This window comes from Dendropsophus ebraccatus, chromosome 15, assembly GCF_027789765.1.
Source record: "Dendropsophus ebraccatus isolate aDenEbr1 chromosome 15, aDenEbr1.pat, whole genome shotgun sequence".
NCBI classification, from domain to species: domain Eukaryota; kingdom Metazoa; phylum Chordata; class Amphibia; order Anura; family Hylidae; genus Dendropsophus; species Dendropsophus ebraccatus.
In genome coordinates, this window is record NC_091468.1 from 42,450,739 (window position 1) to 42,472,569 (window position 21,831).

The 21,831-nt window shown below is 46.2% G+C and overlaps 1 protein-coding gene across 3 annotated transcripts in view; it reads right to left on the reverse strand.

Moving 5' to 3' along the window:
* PNPT1 (polyribonucleotide nucleotidyltransferase 1) overlaps positions 1 to 17,244 on the reverse strand; it is a 52,964-nt gene extending 35,720 nt beyond the window's left edge. The window contains exons 1-5 of one of the 3 annotated variants that reach the window (XM_069954233.1): positions 17,046 to 17,244; positions 12,968 to 13,028; positions 12,337 to 12,411; positions 10,658 to 10,763; positions 10,128 to 10,177 (exon numbers count right to left, since the gene is read on the reverse strand). In XM_069954233.1, coding sequence (XP_069810334.1) covers positions 10,128 to 10,177; positions 10,658 to 10,763; positions 12,337 to 12,411; positions 12,968 to 13,028; positions 17,046 to 17,215 — 462 coding nt within the window. In that variant the 5' untranslated portion in view covers positions 17,216 to 17,244. Of the gene's footprint in view, positions 1 to 10,127; positions 10,178 to 10,657; positions 10,764 to 12,336; positions 12,412 to 12,967; positions 13,029 to 16,636; positions 16,704 to 16,850; positions 17,020 to 17,045 lie in introns of those variants that run through there. The other 2 variants (XM_069954234.1, XM_069954235.1) reach the window with 2 other exon arrangements.
* Between the last annotated feature and the right edge of the window lie 4,587 nt (positions 17,245 to 21,831).

Sequence of the window (21,831 nt, forward strand, 5' to 3'; positions counted from 1 at the left end):
TACCTATTATACTAAATATTCCATCCTCACGGAGAAGAGAAGGACTGCTTGAAGATTTCCTGACTGAGTAGTAAAAAACAAAACCTAGGATAGGGGGGTCATGCACAACAGTGTGCTACTTCAGAGCGTAAGAATAACTGTGTATGCGGGAGCACTGCAAAACCCTGAACTGAGAACAACAATGCTTCATAGTCCATATGGCCAAAAAAGGACACTTGGAGAAGCTAGACCACAAAGGGACCATACACCTAGGCTTAGGACGGTAGAGAAACAGTACAGGCAGTAAACAGGAATCCTTAACCTGTGAGACTGCAGCTGCCTAAGAGAGAAGACTAAATACTAGCCATGTTGGCCATAGGCAGATGCAGAAGGAGAAGTCCTAAAGCAGCACTGTGAGTCATGTAGGCAGTCGATGTCCTACATACACCAGGGGTAGAAGAAACCCTTACTGTTTTACCTGAGGAACCGAGAGGCCTCACTTCACCCAGATCAAAGAGAAGAGGCAATGTGGCTGGTGCTGACCAAGGACAGCTTCCTGAAGTAGAGCACCATGAGACAATAAGAACAAACCTCGCTGAGGGCCATCCGCAGTATAGCAGAGGGGACGGTCTAGGCAATACAATACTACTACTGTTACCAAGCCATACTACTGGGTAACAGCCAGTGAAACAAATGCCAAAACATGGTAGTTATGCCCAGATGAAGGACAGAAGAACCACCCTGACAGTACCAGGATGAAATAGTGACTGTACCTATATGCTGCCGGCCACTCAGAGGACCAGAGTATGACAGTACAACAGTCCGGGGGCAGGTAAAGCAGGGGGTTCTGTACCTTGTGTAGTGGGACACGTAGCAGGATGCTCGGGCTTTAGAAAGGATACGGCCCGAGAGGAATAAACCAAGGTTACACTGCCCGAGAGCAGGTAATGAGACTTGCTAGTGGAAACATACAGAAGACGAAATGGTGTGGTAACAAGTTACCCTATGATGATCCCCTGAAGTGACAGGCACCGATCATGGGAGTCCTAAGAGGATGAAAGGTAATATACAGGGTAACACGAGCAGAGTAGCTGCAAGCAGTAAGTAACCAAGGACCAGCATTCAAGAGATACAAATCCCTGGACTGGAAGCAGGTAATGTGCCTGGTCAGACCTGTAAACTAGACAAGCAAACAGAAGCCTACAGGGTGTGCTCTGGGAGCAGGGAAGAGAACAGGACTGAGTCCCAATGTAAACGAGAACTGGACACGAGAAATGCCAAGCATCACCACTATAATGCACTATAATGAGTGGACCTGAAGAAGGTGTATTACATTGTGTAACAGAATACCACAATCTGTGCACACCGAACTACAGGTAATGTAGTTGGAGCCATATCATGCAACAGAGGGCAGAGCTCTGAATAACCTTGTACCACCACCTGGGAGGTGATAACGTGTCCAGTTCTATGTCTCTGACATCATGTAGTAAAGGAATCTATGTCATGAAGATGAGAGGCAGGTCTGAAGCACCGCCCGCTAAGGGGTGATGTTAATGACAGAACATGTGTCGTGCTTGTGACATCCTGTAGCAGAGGGGGTAGCTCTGAGTAACACAGGAACAATGATTGGCAATGGGTGATGTGTCTGGTCCCATAACCTGTATGACCAACCATGTAGCAGACGGTTCTCCTGGTTGGGAAACCGTGTAGCAGAGGGTTCTGCTCAGAGCCCAGATACACCGCCTGGAAACAGGTAACGTGTCTGGTTCCGTGTACTTACCGTGACACTGTGTAGCAGAGGGTTCTGCTCAGAGCCCAGATACACTGCCTGGAAACAGGTAACGTGTCTGGATCCGTGTCCTGCTCGTGACACCATGTAGCAGAGGGTTCTGCTCAGAGCACAGATACACCACCTGGATAGCGGGTAACGTGTCTGGTTCCATGTACTTCTCGTGACACCATGTAGCAGAGGGTTCTGCTCAGAGCACAGATACACCACCTGGATAGTGGGTAACGTGTCTGGTTCCATGTACTTCTCGTGACACCATGTAGCAGAGGGTTCTCAGAGTACAGATACACCGCCTGGATAGCGGGTAATGTCTCTAGTTCCATGTACTTCTTGTGACACCATGTAGCAGAGGGTTCTGCTCAGAGCACAGATACACCACCTGGATAGTGGGTAACGTGTCTGGTTCCATGTACTTCTCGTGACACCATGTAGCAGAGGGTTCTGCTCAGAGCACAGTAAACTCCGTCTAGTAGTGAGTAACGTGTCTGGTGCAGTGTCCTACTTGTGACACCATGTAGCAGAAGGATCTCACTGAGGGCACAGAAACACCGTATGGTGATGGGGAATGTGTCTGTGCGTATGTGGTTGGAGGGGAACCAGAATGTGTATATAAGTATTAATGTAATCTTAAATATATAAAATCTGACACAGAGGGGTCAACCAGCACCAAAAATGCTGGATCTGCAGACCAAGGGTTGCTGGAACATTATATGGAACATTGGCCATAATAAAACATGATGCAAGCCATTCTTATATATGTAATGGTGTAATAACCACTTCCACCAGTAGGTGGCAGGATAAGCTGCTGGGAATAGAACAGTGTGTGTGGTAGCTCTCCCGGGAGAGAACAGGAACACACACACACAGACACACGGCAGGATGCTGCAGTCCGCAGCACCCGAAGGGGGCGGGGCCTAACGGGAGGGGGCGGAGCATCCCGGGGTGCAGAATCAGCCACATAAGATACAGGGCTGGATGCTGTGGCCCACGCGGCACCCGAAAGGGGGCGGAGCCTAACGGGAGGGGCGGGGCATCCACAGTGCAGTAGTGCAGGCTCAGCAACCTAAGAAAAATGGCGGGGTGCTGCGGCCGACAGGGGGCGGGGCCTAACGGAGGAGGCGGAGCATCCTCTAGAGCAGGTACTCCAGACATAGCCACAATAGGGAAAAAAGGCGGGAAACTGCAGCCTGCACAGCACTGACAGGAGTGGGCGATCCCTCACTGTACACCCCATGGCACCCAGAGAGGCACCAGTACAAAATAAAATGGAGGAGGGGGCTGGCCTGTTACTGACTGAGGAGAGAGCCACAGAGGTACAGTGACCCTGAGGGAGTGGAGCATGGGGAGATGGAGAAATCCCTGTGTGAGGAAAGCATGGCCCGGGGGTTGTCTATAAGAATACAATGGTGGCCTGGGAGGGAGGGCAGGGGGAATATACTCACCATATAGGAGCCCATACTCACCATTGCCGTCTTCAGCCGGTGGGTGCCTCACCTTACGCGCCAAGCTCTGGGGGGCGAGGCGGGAAGGGGCTGTGCGGATACAGAGTCCGCAGAAAGGCGACCAGACAGTCAGACTGATTTGGTGCCATGGTGTCACGTTGCCGGCCGGTGGCAACCGAGGGTAGACAGTCCATCTATATTTATGGTCTGTTCCCTGGTCGCATAGTGAGGGGATCAGGGTGAGTTTTAGATAACCCACCGTGCCCAAGAATCCATAGGACCTAGAAGGAAAAAGAAAATCTAACTAACTAAACATAAAGGAAGAAACTGGTCTGGAGAACCCAGACCTGTGTCTGCCTCTTACTGACACTAAGCTAAACTGGTTTACCTCAGTGCCTGTGGGCGGGTATATCCTGCTCAGGAGGAGTCACTTCCTTTGTTTCTTTCTTAGTGTCAGCGCCTCTTAGTGGCAGCAGCCTATACCCATGGTATCTGTGTCCCCCAATAAGACGCACGAGAAAAAGTGCTTTTTTCCCTGCACTTACTACTGCATGAAGGCTTCACTTCCTGGATAAAATGGTGATGTCACTTCCTGGATAAAATGGTGATGTCACGACCCGACTCCCAGAGCTGTGCAGGCTGTGGCTGCTGGAGAGGATGATGGCAGGGGAGCACTGAGGGACACAGGGCACTGGCAGGACACTGAGCATCCCTCTGCCATCATCCTCTCCAGCAGCCACAGCCCACACCGCTCTGGGAGTCAGGTCGTGACATCACCATTTTAACCAGGAAGTGACATCATTTTATCCAGGAAGTGACATCACCATTTTATCCAAGTGAAGCCTTGATGCAGTAGTAAGTGCAGGGGAAAAAGCACTTTATAAGCATTTCCCGTAATAAGTATATATTGGTGATTGGTTAAACTTTTGGGGAGCAATACAATACTTTAATAAAAATTTTTTGCTGGACTTCTAATTTAACCCCTTAGGGACCAAGCCTGTTTGGGCCTTAATGACCAGGCTCATTTTTCAAAATCTGACCTGTCTCACTTTATGCGCTTATAGCTCAGTGATGCTTTAACGTATGCTAGCGATTCTGAGATTGTTTTTTCGTAACATATGGTACTTTATGTTAGTGGCAAAATTTGGTCACTGTCTTGTGTGTTTTTTGTGAAAAACATCAAAATATAATGAAAAATTTGAAAATTTTGCACTTTACGAACTTTGAAATTCTTTGCTTCTAAAAGAAAAAGGCACATGACAAAAATTAGTTAGTAAGTCACATTATCAATATGTCCTCTTTATTCTGACTTCATTTCGTAAACATATTTCACTTTTTTAGGGTGTGACGGGGCTTAGAAATGTATCAGCAAATTATCACATTTTCATGAAATTTCCAAAACTGATTTTTTTAGGGACCAGTTCTTTTTTTAAGTTGATTTAGGAGGCTTGTATGCTGGAAACACCCATAAGTGACCCCATTTTGGAAACTAGACACCTTAAAGAATTAATCTAGGGGTATAATGAGCATTTTAACCCTACAGGGGCTGGAGGAAAGTATTCACAATTAGGCCGGAAAAAAATGGAAAATAGAAATTTTCCAATAATATATTTGTTAAGATTAAAGTATCTCATTTTCATAATAAACATGAGAGAAAATGCACCCCAAATTTTGTAATGCAGGTTCTCCTGAGTAGAACGGTACCCCATATGTGGGCGTAAACCACTGTATGGGCACACAGCAGGCCTCAGAAGGAAGGGAGCACCTATTAGCATTTCCAGTTCAGATTTTGCTGAAGAAATTTCTGAGCGCCAGGTGCGTTTGCAGAGCCCCTGTAGTGTCAGCAGAATAGAACCCCCCCAAAAGTCACCCCATTTTGGAAAGTACACCCATAAAAGAATACATCTTGGGGTGTGGTGACCATTTTGACCCCACAGGTATTAGAGGAAAGTATTCAAAAGAAGACAGTAAAAATGAAAAAATAGAATTTTTCCAATAACATGTTTGTTTAGTTTGAAATTTCTCAATTTCACGAGAAACAGGGGAGAAAACTCACCCCAATATATGTAAGGCAGGTTCTCCTGAGTACAACGGTACCCCATATGTGGGCATAAACCACTGTGTGGGCACACAGCGGGCCACAGAAGGAAGGGAGCGCCAAGCATTTTCAGTGCATGATTTTCCTGAAGAAGTTTCTGAGCGCCAGGTGCGTTTGCAGTGCCCCTGTAATGTCTACAGAATAGAACCCTCCCCCCCAAAATCACCCCATTTTGGAAAGTACACCCCTCAAGGAATTTATCTTGGGGTGTGGTGACCATTTTGACCCCACAGGTATTGGAGGAAAGTATTCAAAACTAGACCGTAAAAATGAAAAAAATTGAATTTTTTCAATAACATGTTTGTTTAGTTAGAAATTTCTCAATTTCACTAGGAACAAGGGAGAAAAAGCACCCCAAAACTTGTAACGGAGGTTCTCCTGAGTACAATGGTACCCCATATGTGGGCATAAACCACTGTATGGGCACACAGCAGGGCTCAGAAGAGAAGGAGTGTCATTTTAGTTACAGGCAATATGTGGGTGTTTACTGGTTATCTGGGGTGGTAATAGACAATCTCAGGGTGTTTACTGGCTATCTGAGGTGGCAGCAGGCAATCTGTTGGGGTTATGGGCAATCTGGGGTGGTTACGAGCAGTCTGTGCCAATCTGGGGTGGTTACGGTCAATCTGGGGTGGTTACGGTCAATCAGGGGTGGTTACGGTCAATCTGGGGTGGTCACAGGCATTCTGGGGTGGTCACAGGCATTCTGGGGTGGTCACAGGCATTCTGGGGTGGTCACAGGCAATCTGGGGTGGTCACGGGCAATCTGGGGTGGTTACGGGCAATCTGGGGTGGTTACGGGCAATCTGGGGTGGTTACGGGCAATCTGGGGTGGTTACTGGCTGTATGGGGTGGTTATGGGCAATCTTGGGGTGTTTACTGGCTATCTAGGGGTGGTTACTGGCTATCTGGGGAGGTGACGGGCAATCTGGGGGTGTTCACTGACTATCTGGGGATGCAACGGGCAATCTGGGGTGGTGACGGGAAATCTGGGGTGGTTGCGAGCAATCTGTGGTGGTTACAGGCAATTTGGGGTAGTTACAGGCAGTCTGTGGCAATCTGGGGTGGTTACGGGCTGTCTGGAATGGTTATGGGCTATGGGGGGGATACGGGCAATCTGGGGAGATTACGGGCAATCTGGGGTGGTGACAGGCAATCTGGGATGGTTATGGGCTGTCTGGGATGGTTATGGGCTGTCTGGGATGGTTATGGGCTGTCTGGGATGGTTATGGGCTGTCTGGGATGGTTATGGGCTGTCTGGGATGGTTATGGGCTGTCTGGGATGGTTATGGGCTGTCTGGGATGGTTATGGGCTGTCTGGGATGGTTATGGGCTGTCTGGGATGGTTATGGGCTGTCTGGGATGGTTATGGGCTGTCTGGGATGGTTATGGGCTGTCTGGGATGGTTATGGGCTGTCTGGGATGGTTATGGGCTGTCTGGGATGGTTATGGGCTGTCTGGGGTGGATACGGGCAATCTGGGGTGGATACAGACAATCTGGGGTGGATACAGACAATCTGGGGAGGTTACAGACAATCTGGGGAGGTTACAGGCAATCTAGGGTGGTTACGGGCAATCTGGGGTGGTTACGGGCAATCTGGGGTGGTTACGGGTAATCTGGGGTGGTGATGGGTAATCTGGGGTGGTTACGGGTAATCTGGGGTGGTGATGGGTAATCTGGGGTGGTTGCAGGTAATCTGGGGTGGTTACGGGTAATCCAGGGCACTTGACTTTGGTGACAGGCGTAAAAAAGTGCCGGCACCATTTGGAACAAGCGATCAGTGGTATATAGTATATACCGCTGATCACTTGTACTAGGACCACACCGGGTGGTCACCGATCATTGCCCCATGCTCTCCGCCACCTCCGGCGGAGCTTGGATCATTTTTAGGAATCCATCACTGTGAACAGAGTCTGTTCACAGTGATGACGGCGGCCATCTTGGATCAGATGGCCGCCCAGGGAGGGGAGGGTCAGTGGCCAGGTCACTAGGGTTAATTCTGGGGATGGGGGGACATGTTTTCATCTCCTCTCACTGTGAATTCACGGTGAGAAGAGATGAAAGCGTTCAGCTGCGCTGGCAATGCCCATTACCGGTAGCCGCCTTTATACTGATAATAACGGCGATCACCGGTGAGGGGACTGGCCGGGACTGACCCCACACTCTCCCCCAACCCCTCAGCTACCTCCGATAGCTGACAGGAGGGGGCTGCGGGCATTACCGGCGCCGCTGCACTATTCTGCACCATCGCCATAAAGAGCTGATGGCAGCAGAATAGACCCCATTAGTGATCGCCGTATAAATCCGTATCGGCGGTCACTAATAACATAATAAATGTATTCTCTGGGTCGCTACGGTTACGGCGATACCACATTTGTATAGTTTTTTTTAACTATTACCGCTTTGGCGCAATAGAAACTATCTTCCTAGCCAAAACCCACAAAAACTGTCGCCGCATTGCAAGATCCATAGCGTTCTCATCTTTTGCGCGACAGAGCTGGTTTTGGGCTTATTTTTTGCGGGAAGATCTGTAGTTTCTATTGATACCAAGTTTTATATGTATATGACTTTTTGATCTCTTTTATGACGTATTTTCTAAAGTGGATTGATAAAATACAGCTATTCTAGTACTGTTTTTTTTATTTTTTTTTTTAAAGTGTGTGTCGTGCGATATAATTATTGATATAGTTTTATAGATTGGGTCGTTACAGACGTAACAATACCAAATATGTATAGGATTTGTGTTTTTGATCACTTTTATGTAATGTTTTATAGTGTATGGGGAATGTAATGCATCTTTATTATTGGGGGGGGCTGGGGGGGCTGTGTTGTGTTTGGTGCACACTTTTTTTCACTTTTTTTTACTTTTACACTAGTGTACATTACTGTACACTAGTGTAAAATACTTTGATCATTGATACAATACATTGCAGTACCTGATGTACTGCAATGTATTGTATCATGCCTCATGCTGACAGGCAATAGCCGCGGCCACCCCTGTCAGCATCAGGCATCTCCATGGTGATCCCGGGGACCTTCATTAGGACCCCGGAATCACCATGGAGACATCGGGACCCCGGACGGCGCCGCGGGACATCGCGATCATGTAAGTGAACCACGGCGCCGTCCGGGATCCACCGGGACCCGTTAGATGCCGCTGTCATGGTTTGACAGCGGCATTTAACGGGTTAAACTGCCCGGAGCGGAGAATCCTCCGCTCCGGGCAGTTACAGGAGGGTGTCAGCGGTCACACTGACCGCTGATCCCCCGTCCTGCAGCCGCCGCCGGGCGGTAATTTATTCCGATGCGCCCGCCGTTAAAAGGCGTACGCATCGGAATAAAGCCCATTAGTGGCCGCCGTGAAAAGGCAGCATGGCGGTCACTAAGGGGTTAAGGACCAGGCCAATTTTTATGTTATTTTCATTTTTCCCTCCTCACCTTCTAAGAGCCATAGCACTTATACTTTTCAACCTACAGGGCTGTTTATGGTCTTATATTTTATGCCATGATTTTTAGTTTATTTAGATTAGATTTTGATCACTTTATTATTTTTTTTCTGCTATACAATGTAACCAAAAATCAGCAATCCTGGTGCTTTTTTTTGTGCCAATTACCATACAGGAACACTATAGTTATATTTTATTAGATTGGACAATTACGCACAATAGGATATAATATATTTATTTTATATATTTTTTGTGTGTGTTTTATATATAAAATGGTTAAGGAGGGTAATGTACCTTTCATTGGGAGTTGCTATGTCATTTTTAAAAACTTTTTTTTTTTTCCTCAGACTGCATACACTGGTCAATGCCATTGCATAGTAGTGTGAAGATCATTGAGCTGACTGCACAGAGATAAGTTTCACTCCTTCGGCAGTCAGAGAAACATGATGGGGACCCTGCAGTCACACTGTGCCGATTGGACAGTGGCAGGAGCTTAGCTATGGTCATTGACACTTAAAATGCACCTGTCGTTATAACTTTCAAAATGTAAATGAACAATAGATGTGATATAAAGCAAGTTTGCAATTACATTCATTGTATTTTTTAAATAATCAATAAAAATAGGGCAATTCCTGTTTTCTGACTTTTTTTTTTTTTTTTTTTTTAAACAAGAAACAGTCAGAAAACAGGAAGTCCTGTGTATCCCAGGCCATCTGAGCGCTCACAGAGAGAAGGCAGTCATGTGATTGATGGACATATTGAGCCGTGACTCTCTGTACTGGCCGGAATTCCTGTGTTTAGTCTAGAGACTGGTCCTGGATTTCTGGTAAGTTCAGCTTTGTTTTACAGCATGAGAACATAAAAAAAATAATGAATGTATAATGCAAACTTGCTTTATATTACATCTACTGTTGATTTAGTGGTTTGAAAGTTATAACGACAGTGACACTTTAAATGCCGCAATCAACAACATTTAAGAGGTTAATGAGAGGCATTGACTTTGAAGACCCAGCTGCTGATAGTAGTCGGGTCCTCACCCTCTATGAACCGAGCTCAGCCCCGGACCCACTGTTGTACAGGTAAGTTTTGGGTCCTTAAGGGGTTAAAAACAACTTTGCTCAATCTTTAGTGCCCTAAACACGTCTTATTCTGTCAATCAATGTACACTCTGCATGGGATGCTGTAGCCGTGCACTTTGTATGTGACCGCTGAGTCCAGTGATTGTGGATTACAGTGTCCCATGTATATTGTATGGGGGTGTCATTGCGAGAAGCTCCACCTGCTGCCATTGCCTACTAGTGCCTAGTTTGTCAAAAACGCACAAAAGATGTTTTTCTAATCCCTAAAACCAATTCATATACTCTAAACTCACCTGTGTATCATAAAAATACCCAGTGGGAAACAGAGGCCGAATTGAACGATCTACAAACACAAAGTATTTCAGATTAGTGAATATGTGGTCAACAGCAATTTATGTAACACAAGTCTTTCGGGAACGTTTTCACAATTTAACTGCAATACAGGGTGTGGGGTTACTCCACATTCACACCTTTATAGAGCTGAAGTGTGGCCTCTAATGAAAAATCTCTTCTTTTCCCAATGTCACAAGTGCATTGGGCAGGTATGACTGTAGTCCCCACACCCTATTACCACCATCCCAGACTCGTTTCTCTTTTAGGTTTAATAGGCAGACCCTATACTTTCATCTGAATGTCAATGATATTAATAGAAAAACATAGTCTGGCACAGAAGAGAGAGGGAGTAGACAAGGTAGAGAAGGTAGAAATACCTTCTGACCCCCCTCAGAAGGTATACTTTCGAGACAACCAGTGGGAGAAAGTGGAGCGCTATGAAGGAGAACAGATGAGACCCATTCCTTAGACTCAGCATCATTTTAAGTACCTATAACTCTGCTTGTAAGAATCTCGTGTGGAGTTGAGCCAAGTTCTCTTCTGAGATGATTTGTAGGAATCCTTCCTGCAGCCGCAGCTTTTTGTCTATAGTCGACCTATAAGAGAAGTAAAAAATGTTAAAATTTTCTCAACAGCTGCATGTAAAAAAAAAAAAAAAAAAAATACACATCAAAAGTGAAACTATAACAAATAAAAGAAACAATCTCGATTCATTGAGTTAAAGTATGAGCAGTTTGGACATCTGAAAGTAAGAAACCACTAGGACCTCCAACCCACATTGAGTCATGTAAGTACAAATAGAGATGATCGAACAGGGCCGAGGTTCAGGTTCGTACGAACCCGAACCACCGGCATTTCACTAGGTAATAGGCTGTATGCCGATTTTCCAGGCGGTACTCGGGCGGTCTCCACCTTCCCCACGGAACGGGAAGGCAGCGGGAGTCAAATACCGATGGTTCGGGTTCGTACGAACCTGAACCTTGGCCCTGTTCGATCATCTCTAAGTACAAACAACAGTCATGGAGAGTGGTGTAATGTAGATGGCCTGAGATGCGCTGTAAATAACTATAAAACAGTGTGGTCCTAGTATTAATCAACCATTGCTGCACACCTCCTATTACACATGTCAAAAGTGAGAAATTAGCCAACGAGCGGGTACTTGCTTGTTCATCTGCTGATTTTGGCCTGCTCAGTGCATTGGAGGTGGGCCCAGTGCCCCAGATCACTGATATCCCCTTCCCTGGGTGATGCGCCTCCTTCAGAATCAAGTCTGGCCACGTCACCGTGGGGAGGGGATATCGGTGAACTGGAGGCCCCGGGCACATCTCCAGTGCACCGAGCAGCCTAATTACAGATCAAGGAACCAGCATATATGGCAGGAAGCGGATTTATTCATTAGGCTGGGTTCAATCTATTTTTTTCATCCATTTTTGCAAAAAACGGATGGAATAATGGATGCAATTGTGTGCATCCGTTTTTTCCATTGACTTCCATCATTAAAAAAAAAGCGATTAAAATGCATGCACACGTACATACAAACGTACTTGACCTCATTTTTGTGTATGTTAAAGAAAAACTGATGTGTTTTGATTCTCTTTTTTTTATTTTTATAATGGAAGTCAAGGGAAATACGAATCAAAACGGATGCACACAAATGCATCCCTTTTTTTGCTAAAACAGATGAAAAAAACAAATTGCAAAAATTTTGTGTGAACCCAGCTTTAGCTGAAATGGACCATTTGCTACATAACCCTTCCATAGTATGGTTGTGGGATGCGGTACATTTGCCTGAGACAGGACCAACCAGAATCAGCTCATCATTAGACGATTAGGGTATGTTCAAACAGAGCAAAACAGGCAGAATTCCAGCTGCCTCAGTGTCTCTATGGGAGGGCTCACGCGGATTGACATGCCACTTCTTTAAGCGGAGAGTGACTGAATTGGAGGCTTGCAAGCCCTCCCATAGAGGCATTGTGTGACACTGAGGCAGACTGGATTCCGCAGCGGGGAGCTGTGCCACTGAGTTCCATCTGTTTTACTCAGTTTGAACAGCCCCTTAGTTTCATGGAAAATGAATTGCCCAATACAGACACAACAGAAGAGAATTAATGCAAATAGTTTTAGATGTTTTTCTCATTCTAGCAGTAACATGAGTAGATATAGACTTACCACTAATGGCATGAACTGGGATGGAGAAGGCTTTGTCTTACTTACAGCAGTCACCAATACAGAGGTATCACCTAGCTTGAAAAAAAAAAATACACAAAATGATGTATATTGCACATAATACACAATGACAGTATTAGTTTACATACTAGATTATATCATATTAATGTGTAAAACACAGGTGATATGGTATTATTACAGGTTCCAGCGGTCAGTTTCCCACTGATCACCAGGTTATCCTCTATCCTATGGATAAAGAATAATTGCCTGTTGCAAATATCACTTAAAGAGGTACCTCCAGTTAAAACTAACAATATCTCAAAGGAATGGGGATCCGTTGGCTAAAAGCACCACTAACAAAAATATGCTATGTGCAGACTATGTATTAGTCCGGCCAGGTCACGAAACGGCCGGTCTCTGAAAACATCATCCCCGCTAGGGATCCCGGCCGGAGCGTATACTATGTGTACACGCCTCTGGCCAGTGTCCCATAGATGGAGAGGTAACGTATATTTTCGTAATAATCAACTACCGTGAGTTTACGAAAATATACGTTGTGTGAACATAGTCCTAAAATGTAATGAATAATTCTATAATGTTCTAGGTGGACGAGTTTTACATAGACTGTGGTTACCTTTACTACAGCACATCCATCTGCAAAACGGGCTAACTTCCCAGACGAGATCTCCAAGTTCCTGAGGGAAGAAAAACAGAGAAACAATGATGGAGTGTATGATGCAAACTGTATATCATGTCACACGCAAGAGATATAGGGGGGGATTTATCAAACATGGTATAAAGTGAAACTGGCTCATTTGCCCCAAGCAACCAATCAGATTCCACCTTTCATTTCCCAAAGAGTCTGTGAGAAATGAAAGGTGGAATCTGATTGGTTGCTAGGGGCAACTGAGCCAGTTTCACTTTACACCATGTTTGATAAATCTCCCCCATAGACTCTACAGAACAGAGCGGTTCTTGCCCCCTGTGCTTGCCAGCACCCCAATCATTTTCTTCTTCCTGAAGGGCACATCGGCCACTGCGGCCTTCTTATCTGCACCTTGTATGTTACACCTTCAGGCCTAGCAGCAGTCCCTAGACTACTTAGAAGGCCAAGAAACTTGTGACAGAAGAGCTAATGTGTACATTGGCTTTAATTAACAGAAAGAGGTCAAAAGGATGTATTTTTGGCCTTCATCTACCACTAGTACATTGTTATTTTATACCCTGGTGTACTGTAATTAAAAAAATGTATATGTCAAACCTATATCTACAATGAATGAGATCTTATTAGGAGCAGAACAAGCTAGAATAAGGATCTGGCAAGTGCTGATACAATACCTGATTACTTGTAACACCTTATAGTGAGGTCAGAGACACACAGGTAAAAGTGGTTCTGGAATTGTAGAGAGAATACACCAAGAATCATTAGCTGTGACACCTCCTAAGGGTGCGTTCACACATACAGGATCTGCAGCAGATTTGATGCCGTGTTCTGTTATTTAGTTACATTGATATATGCAGCATCAAATGTGCTGCGGATCCTGTACGTGTAAACGCACCATAAGGCTATGTTCACACTACGTAAATCTACGGCCGTAGTTCTCGACGCAGAACCTCGGCCGTAGATTTACGGTGTGGACACAGCCTCAGTTTCAATGGGATCCGGGCGGAGCGTGCACACATCGTATAGGTTCCGGCTGGATCCCATGAGGCGCCGCAAAAAACTGACAGGTCCATTATTTGCGGCCGGAACTCAGTGAGTTCCGGCCGCAGAGGGACCTGTCAGTTCACACAGTGAAGCGAGCGGCTACGGCAGTTCCGTGACCCGGCCGGGGTCACGGAACGGCCGGATGTTCACGTAATGTGAACATAGCCTAAATGGAAATTCCAGACTACTGTCTGCCAAAGCGGCTGTTTTACTCAGTTTACACAACTCCCATGAGAAAGGGGGGTTCAGTGGAGACTCGGACTGTCCCCTTGGTTGGCCCCTAAGTTACAGTGGGCTCTCTCCTGCATGTCACTAAAAACAAAGAAAATCCCCCCATGCGCTGTATGCATAAAGTGTTAACAGAGAAACAAAGACCGTGTCTGTGAGACTCCAGCTCTGCAAAGAAGTGGCAAAATGTCAGGTTATCTTACCACCTGCATCCCGTTTCCTGCATGGCACAGCACTGGGCCCCTCTTCCACAGGCCCTGTCTCCCCAAATCAGTGACCGGCAGCCCTATCTGTAGGGACATTATGGTGGCAGAGGCCTCCCATAACATTACTACTGCTGCACAGTCACTGGCTTTTTCTGAGGTCGCCCTAGCCTCTTACAGCTGTGGCCTGCCTATGTTGGGATGGGGAAGAAGGTGGTGGGGACACAGCCTGTGCAGGCGACACACAGCATGTTATGACCAGAAGCTGTCACTGCAGACCTGTGTGTGCCTGGCCCCCTCCCACACATGCTTATAGTCTGTATACCTGAAGATCCCCTCTGACCCCTGCACTCCTGAGAGGAGACAGATACAGGAGGTAAGTGTACCAATAGGTGTGCACAAGTGTATCTGCCATGTGTGTACAGCAGATGTGCCCTGGGTACATTATGCAGTTATCTCAAAAGCTAAGCCTAGTTTATACACAGGGGTGCCATCTGTAGTTGCCCCTCAGCATCGGTCACTGGCATCAGCATTATATCTGATGTCAGTAGTTTTTTTTTTTTTTTTTAATTCACTGCAGGTTTAGCGTGGTTGGGCATGCACACCTTCATGGGGCGCACATTTATTTTCACACATTGCACAGATGCTTTATGGTCATGAATTATTTCTCATGTTCCTACAACCATCCCTGGACTGTTTCTGCAGTTTGGCCGGGGCAGTATCTGCTGTAAGAGACTACTGGTGTACTGCAGTCAAGAAAGAGGGGGCTCTGTGTGTATAATGGTTAGGCAGGTGGTACTACAGTTAGGCAGATTGTATGTATCACAGTTCGGCTAGCTTCACACTGTGTTTTTGCTGTCCCTTTAAATGTTCCATTTTTAAATATTTAACTTTAAAGTGAATGCACCACCAGGTACATCGCCTTGTTTTTTTTTACAGTAACAGATTGATGCTGGCACAAGGATGCCGGTTACACAGTCTTTTTTTTTTTTTTTTTTCTCGGAACCACCGCTCGGCACCCCTCTATTACCTGGCACGAAGCACTGGGGGCAGGCCCACTGGCCCCCATTGTGACGCGGCTCCATTACAATCAATGGAGCCACGTCAAAGAGGGGAGGGGAGATAGTCACACTGGGGGCTGTTGGGACCACCTCCAGTGCTTAAAGAGGATGTACCACCAGGTACGTCCTCTTTAACTTGACACAGGGATAGAACAGCGCCATGACGGGGAAGCCGATGCCATTTTTCGAACCGCGGCCTGGTTCCCCTGTATGGCGCCGTTCTTTCCGTGGTTATCGGCCGGTGCTCAAGCACTAGAGGTAGGCCGGCCGGCCCCCAGTGGGAGGGAATTCCCTCCTCTGTATGACGCAGGTCCGTTAGAATAAAAGGAGTCGGGTCATACGGGGGGGGGGGGGGAACTCCCTCCCACTGGTGGCCTGCCGGCCTACCTCCAGGGCTTGAGCACCGGCCGATAACCGTGGAAAGAACGGCGCCGTACAGGGAAACCGGGCCAAGGTTCGAAAAACGGACCGCGGCACCGGCTTCCCCGTCACGGCGCTGTTCTATCCCTGTGTCAGGTTAAAGAGGACGTACCTGGTGATACATCCTCTTTAATGCCCGGACCAGTGTGTTAATGTTAAAAACCCACAGCGATGCACCTAGTGATACATTCACTTAAACATAGAGAAGTTAAAATTAACATACAAAAGTAAAAAGAGCCTTTTTGATCCTTTTTTTTTTTTTATACTGTAAGGGTGTGTTCACACGTACAGGATCTGCAGCTGATTTGATGGTGCAGATTTGATTTGCTTTGAATCTGCGCCATCAAACCTGCTGCAGATCCTGTACGTGTGAACGCACCTTTAAGGTGGCTTCACACACACCGTATCGCAGCGGATTTTCTGCTACAGATCTGCGGCACATTTGATCTAAATAACTGAACGCAGCATCAAATCTGCTGCGGATCCTGTATGTGTGTGAATGCACTCTTATGGTGCGTTTACACACACAGATTAATCTGACAGGTTTTTGAAGCCAAAGCCAAATCCAGGAATGGATTAGAAAAGAGGAGAAATCTCAGTCTTATGACCTGTTCTCTGTTTATAGGCTGTTCCTGGTTTTGCCTTCAAAAATCTGTCAGATAAATCTGTCTGTGTAAACGCACCATTAGTCAAGGTTTCCAGCAGAACGTTGTCAGGAGCACAGGTGTCATACTCAGGCCCTCCAGCTGTTACAGAACTACAATCCCCATCATGCCTGGATTTGGCTGGAGGACCCGAGTAGTTTGCCCCCCCTGGTCCAGAGCATCAGGATCTGGTCTTCTTCCCATAGTGCAGCCATGGAGTCACCTCAGCTCTATCTATATCGATGTTACTCACTTTCCTGCTTCCAGGTCTGATGGCAGCTCCTGTCTCATGGATCTGAGTGACACTGAGGACTATGGGGAGTCCCCACATTAGGGGATTACTACACTAACACATTGCACCGCCACCCCCTCCACCAGTCCTCTGCCCCCTGTCAGTGACTACATGCAGAGCCCAGGCTGTGTCACGTGTGCCCCAGCCATCAGTTACCTGCCCCCCAGCTCCACACACGCAGCGCCGCTCGCCGCCCGCACTCCTCCATACAGATGTGGCCGGGACCAGGGCAGAACACAGCGCCCACTCCGACCCGCACCACGGCTCCACGTCCTGCACAGCACCCCGCTCATCGCTTCAAACCGGCATCTCAAGGAGGCGGCCATGACAGCTGTCTGCCACCCTCCCAACAACGTGCGCGCTCATTGGCTGGCACTCACTCTACGTCACTTTGACCTCTGCGGGACAATCCCAGTTTCGATTCGCAGGGTTTTGGGCGGAGCCTGTGGAGGTCATGTGGTTTAACGGGTGACGTCATTGCTCTTGTTGTTTGTGCAGTGTACGGCCGCCAGATGGCGCAGGGAGACATAAGGTTTTGTATTGTACAGTATTAGCTGACTGTATCAGGTAGTTGTTGGTTACAGAGCGGTAGGTGTGTCAGGGCAGATCACATGGACAGCTCTCACCCAAACCTTTATCCCCTGCACAGAAATCTAATGTCATTTCAGCAGGTTTTTGCAATTGGGTCACTCCAGATAACAAAGACATTCAGTAAACAGCGCCTTCCTTGTCCTAAGGTTATGTGTGGTATTACAACTCAACTCCATTCAATACCACACACAACGTTAGGGCCCTATTCCACAGGAACGCTAATTGTCCAAATCGTCCCGATTCGGCTGATTATCGCTGGGTGGAATAGAAAGAACGGTCAGCCGATGATCGTGTCATCGGCTGATCGTTCATTTAGGGCCAGACCTAATGGTGGTTTTACACAGAGCGATAATTCGCTCGATCGCACGATTAACGATTTTGAATGAACGAATTTTTTTTCAATAACGATCAGCGTTTAGACGGAACGATACATCGTACGGAAAAATCGTTTTGCGATCGCTTAAGCCTATCTCACACATAGGTGAAATCGTTGAAAGACTGTTTACATGAAACGATCTGCGAATTTTTTGCGAACGATCAACGACGATTTGAGAAGTTGTTGAAAGATCAAAATGAACGATTTCTCGCTCGTCGCTTGATCGTTCGCTTCGTTTACACGTACGATTATTGTTCGAATTCGACCGTTATTGTGCAAATTCGAATGATAAATCGTTTTGTGTAAAACCACCATAAAATCATTGTTCCCCCACCGCGCATCGCTACAGTGGAATAGCGGTGCGCGGTGGGCGACCAACGATTTGAGGAGCGCAGCATACATTACATGCAGGGCTTCTTCTCCGCTCTGTCTTCATCCCCGGGTCCCGCGCGCTCTGGCTTCAGAATGGCCTGTCAGCTGACGGAGCGCTCAGCCAATCACAGGCCGGGACCGCCGCGACCTGTGATTGGCAGAGTGGCCTGTTAGCTGACAGGCCATTCTGAAGCCAGAGCGTGTGGGACCCGGGGATGAAGACAGCGCGGAGAAGAAGCCCTGCAGGTAATGTATGATGCTGCAAGGGCTGCAAGGACATCGGTAACGATGTCCCTGCAGCCCTCACTCAACGATCATCGGGCCGTGGAACAGGCCCAGTAAACGAGCGGCGATCTAGCAGATCGGCGCTCGTTTACATAGTTGATCGGGCCCTCCTCGGCCTGTGGAATAGGACCCTTAGGATGGGTGGCACTGCTTCAAGTAGCTGTATTCTCTGATGGTAGACAACACCTTTAACCCCTTAAGGACAGACCTTTTCTATCTACCATAAAATTAATGAGAGAACCCCACAAAATATCATTTATGGGGTGAATTTGGGATAAATAATGCAATTACGCAAATTTTGGGGAGTTCCATGTTTACAAAAGGCACTTTACAGTAAAACTGACATTTTATCCTTATTGTATAGGTCAGTCTGAACACAGGAATATGCATTTTACATAGCTTTTCTACTGTTCTACTATGGCTATTAACAGTAAAACTTTATTATAACTCCTATAGCGCATTTATTTTTTCACCTATGAGGCGTCATTTTTTGCACCATGATCTCTAGTTTTTATTAGTACCATAATTGTTTAGATCGGATGTATTGATTACTTTTTACTAATTTTTTTTATATATATGAAATGTAATAAAATATCAGCGATCCTGGCGGGGGTTTTTTACCGCCATTTTTTCACTCCATTAACTGTACGGGAATAATATTGTTTTCTTTTAATAGAGCGGACGATTACGCACGTTACGACATATAATATGTTTATTTATTTTATTACTTTTATGTGTTTTACTTATAAAATGGGAAGGGGGGTGATTTAGACTTTTATTACATACATACACTTGATTGCATTCTATGCCATAGGGCCCTATTCCACCGGACGATTATCGTTCAGATTATCGTTAAATCGTTCGAATCTAAACGATAATCGTTCGGTTGAAATGCAGTTAACGATTAACGACCGAACGAGAAATCGTTGATCGCTTTATAAGACCTGGACCTATTTTTATTGTTGCTCGTTCGCAAAACGTTCGCATTGATTAAGACGTCGTTCGGTTGTTCGCAATAGATACAAACGCAATAGCGAAGAAATAGCGAAGAAAAAATTATCGCAATTACGATCATAAGTAACGATTATCGTTCCATGGAAATGAGTGAACGTTTTCAGGTCTTTCGCAATAGTGGTCGTTTGAGATTGTTAATCGTTAACGATTATGCAAACGATAATCGTCCGGTGGAATAGGGCCCAGAGCATAACAGGGATCAGTGTTATCTGCGATCTTCTGATAGAGCCTGCCTGTGGCCTGTGGCAGACTATCAGAAAAGTGAAGATCAGACTGCATGGAAGTAAGTTTATTTTGGCAGGTGGGTCGAATGGTGCGCTGGGGGTGGCGAAGAACGGTAAAAATGTCAGAAAGCAACAGGACTGCTGATAGTTTCCCTTTAGGATAGCTTCATACGTACAGGATCGGCAGCAGATCTGACTGAATAACTGAACACAGCATCAAATCTGCTGAGGATCCTGTACGTGTGAACGCACCCTTGAAGGGGCTGTTTGGGATTGTTGGCAGCGCTGTTAGATAGACAATAACACAATGTCCAATAGCTGCTCGATGTCGCCACCGCACCAATAACATCAGGCAGCTATTGATGATTGCCTGCTACGTGCTCCTGCCCCCTCCCATCATAAAAGTTACCACCAGAGGCGGTCAGAAGCTCCCACGATAATCCCTTTAAGGTTGTGCTTACATTTCTTTTTCCATGTTTATATTAGGGCACAGTTCTACAATTTAAGACTATGTTCACACATTGTATTTTGGTCAGTATTTTTATCCAAAATCAGGAGTGGAACTGACAGAGAGAAATTATAATAGAAAGATTTGCACAGTTTCTGTGTTTTCAACCCACTCCTGGTTTTGGTTGAAAAAATACTGACTAAAAGACTGATGGAAATACTATGAATGAACATGGATTCGATCTAAATTTTGAGTAAATTTTAGATTTTTTTTGGTGGATTTCACCATAAAGAATGATGATGTCTAGAATAAAGGAGAACAAAACACCATATGCACCAGGGGTACTCAACAACTTTTAGTAAAGGTCCACTTATCGGGGTTTATTGTCAGGTGAAGGTCCAAGCTGAACATCAGTAGTAAACGTGTTGCGCTCCTCCAATAGTATATAACCCCCCTGTGTGCTCCCGCATTAGTATATAGTCCCCTTGTGTGCTTCCCCAGTAATATATAGCCCCCTTGTGTGCTCCCCCAGTAGTATATAGCCCCCTTGTGTGCTCCCCCAGTAGTATATAGCCCCCCTGTGCGCTCCCTTAGTAGTATATAGCCCCCCTTTTGCGCTCCCCCAGTAGTATATAGCCCCCCTGTGCACTCCCCCAGTAGTATATAACCCCCCTGTGCGCTCCCTTAGTAGTATATAGCCCCCCTGTGCGCTCCCCCAGTAGTATATAGTCCCCCTGTGCTCCCCCAGTAGTATATAGCACCCCTGCTCCCTCTCTGTCAGTGCTGCTCCTGCACGGTAACTGTGAGCGATCGTTATGAGCGCTCATAGTTACTGTGCAGAGGGGAGGAGCGCAGCTCAGTATACAGGCATACTGAGCTGCAGCAGGGCTCCATACAGCTGGCCTCCGCGGTCCGCCAGTTGAGGACCCCTGCTATACACCTTCTCTTATCCTCCCATAGGAATTCTTCCATGGTCCCCTATACCGTCCTTACCCCAAGCTTCTGATAATGGCGGGTCAACACAAGAGACAGTGACAGACTGCGGCTGTCACATATCCACACAATGGCCCAGTTGTATCTATTTGTGTGATACAAAATCAAATAGCTTTGCCCATAGCAACCAATCACAGCTCAGCTATCATTTTATCAGAGCTTGTTAACACATGAAAGCTTAGATGTGATTGGTTGCTGTGGGCCGGTCTCTCCAATTTTCAGTCTCTCCTTCATTTCAACAAACTTCTGACATGTTATAGTTCGTATTGACCCCCGATGTTCGCAAGAAAGAAGGGAAAAAACACTCTGCCTCTTCATCTTCACTCTCACTGCTAAAGTAGCAGCCGATTGTATTATAATGGAGTCTATGGAATGGACGACAATCCCATCTACCAGAAGTCTCATAGGCTCCATTATAAATTTTCAGTAAAGACCTATGGGGAAAATGTTTTTTTGACACAATAGTATGTACAAAGCAGCAATAATAATAATTAAAAAAACAGCTTGTTAACCCCTTAAAGACAGAGCCTGAAATGGCCTTAATGACAGAGATAAATTTTATGAATATGACCAGTGTCACTTTATTCATTAATAACTTTGGGATGCTTTTATCTATCCGGCTGATTCTGAGAATGTTTT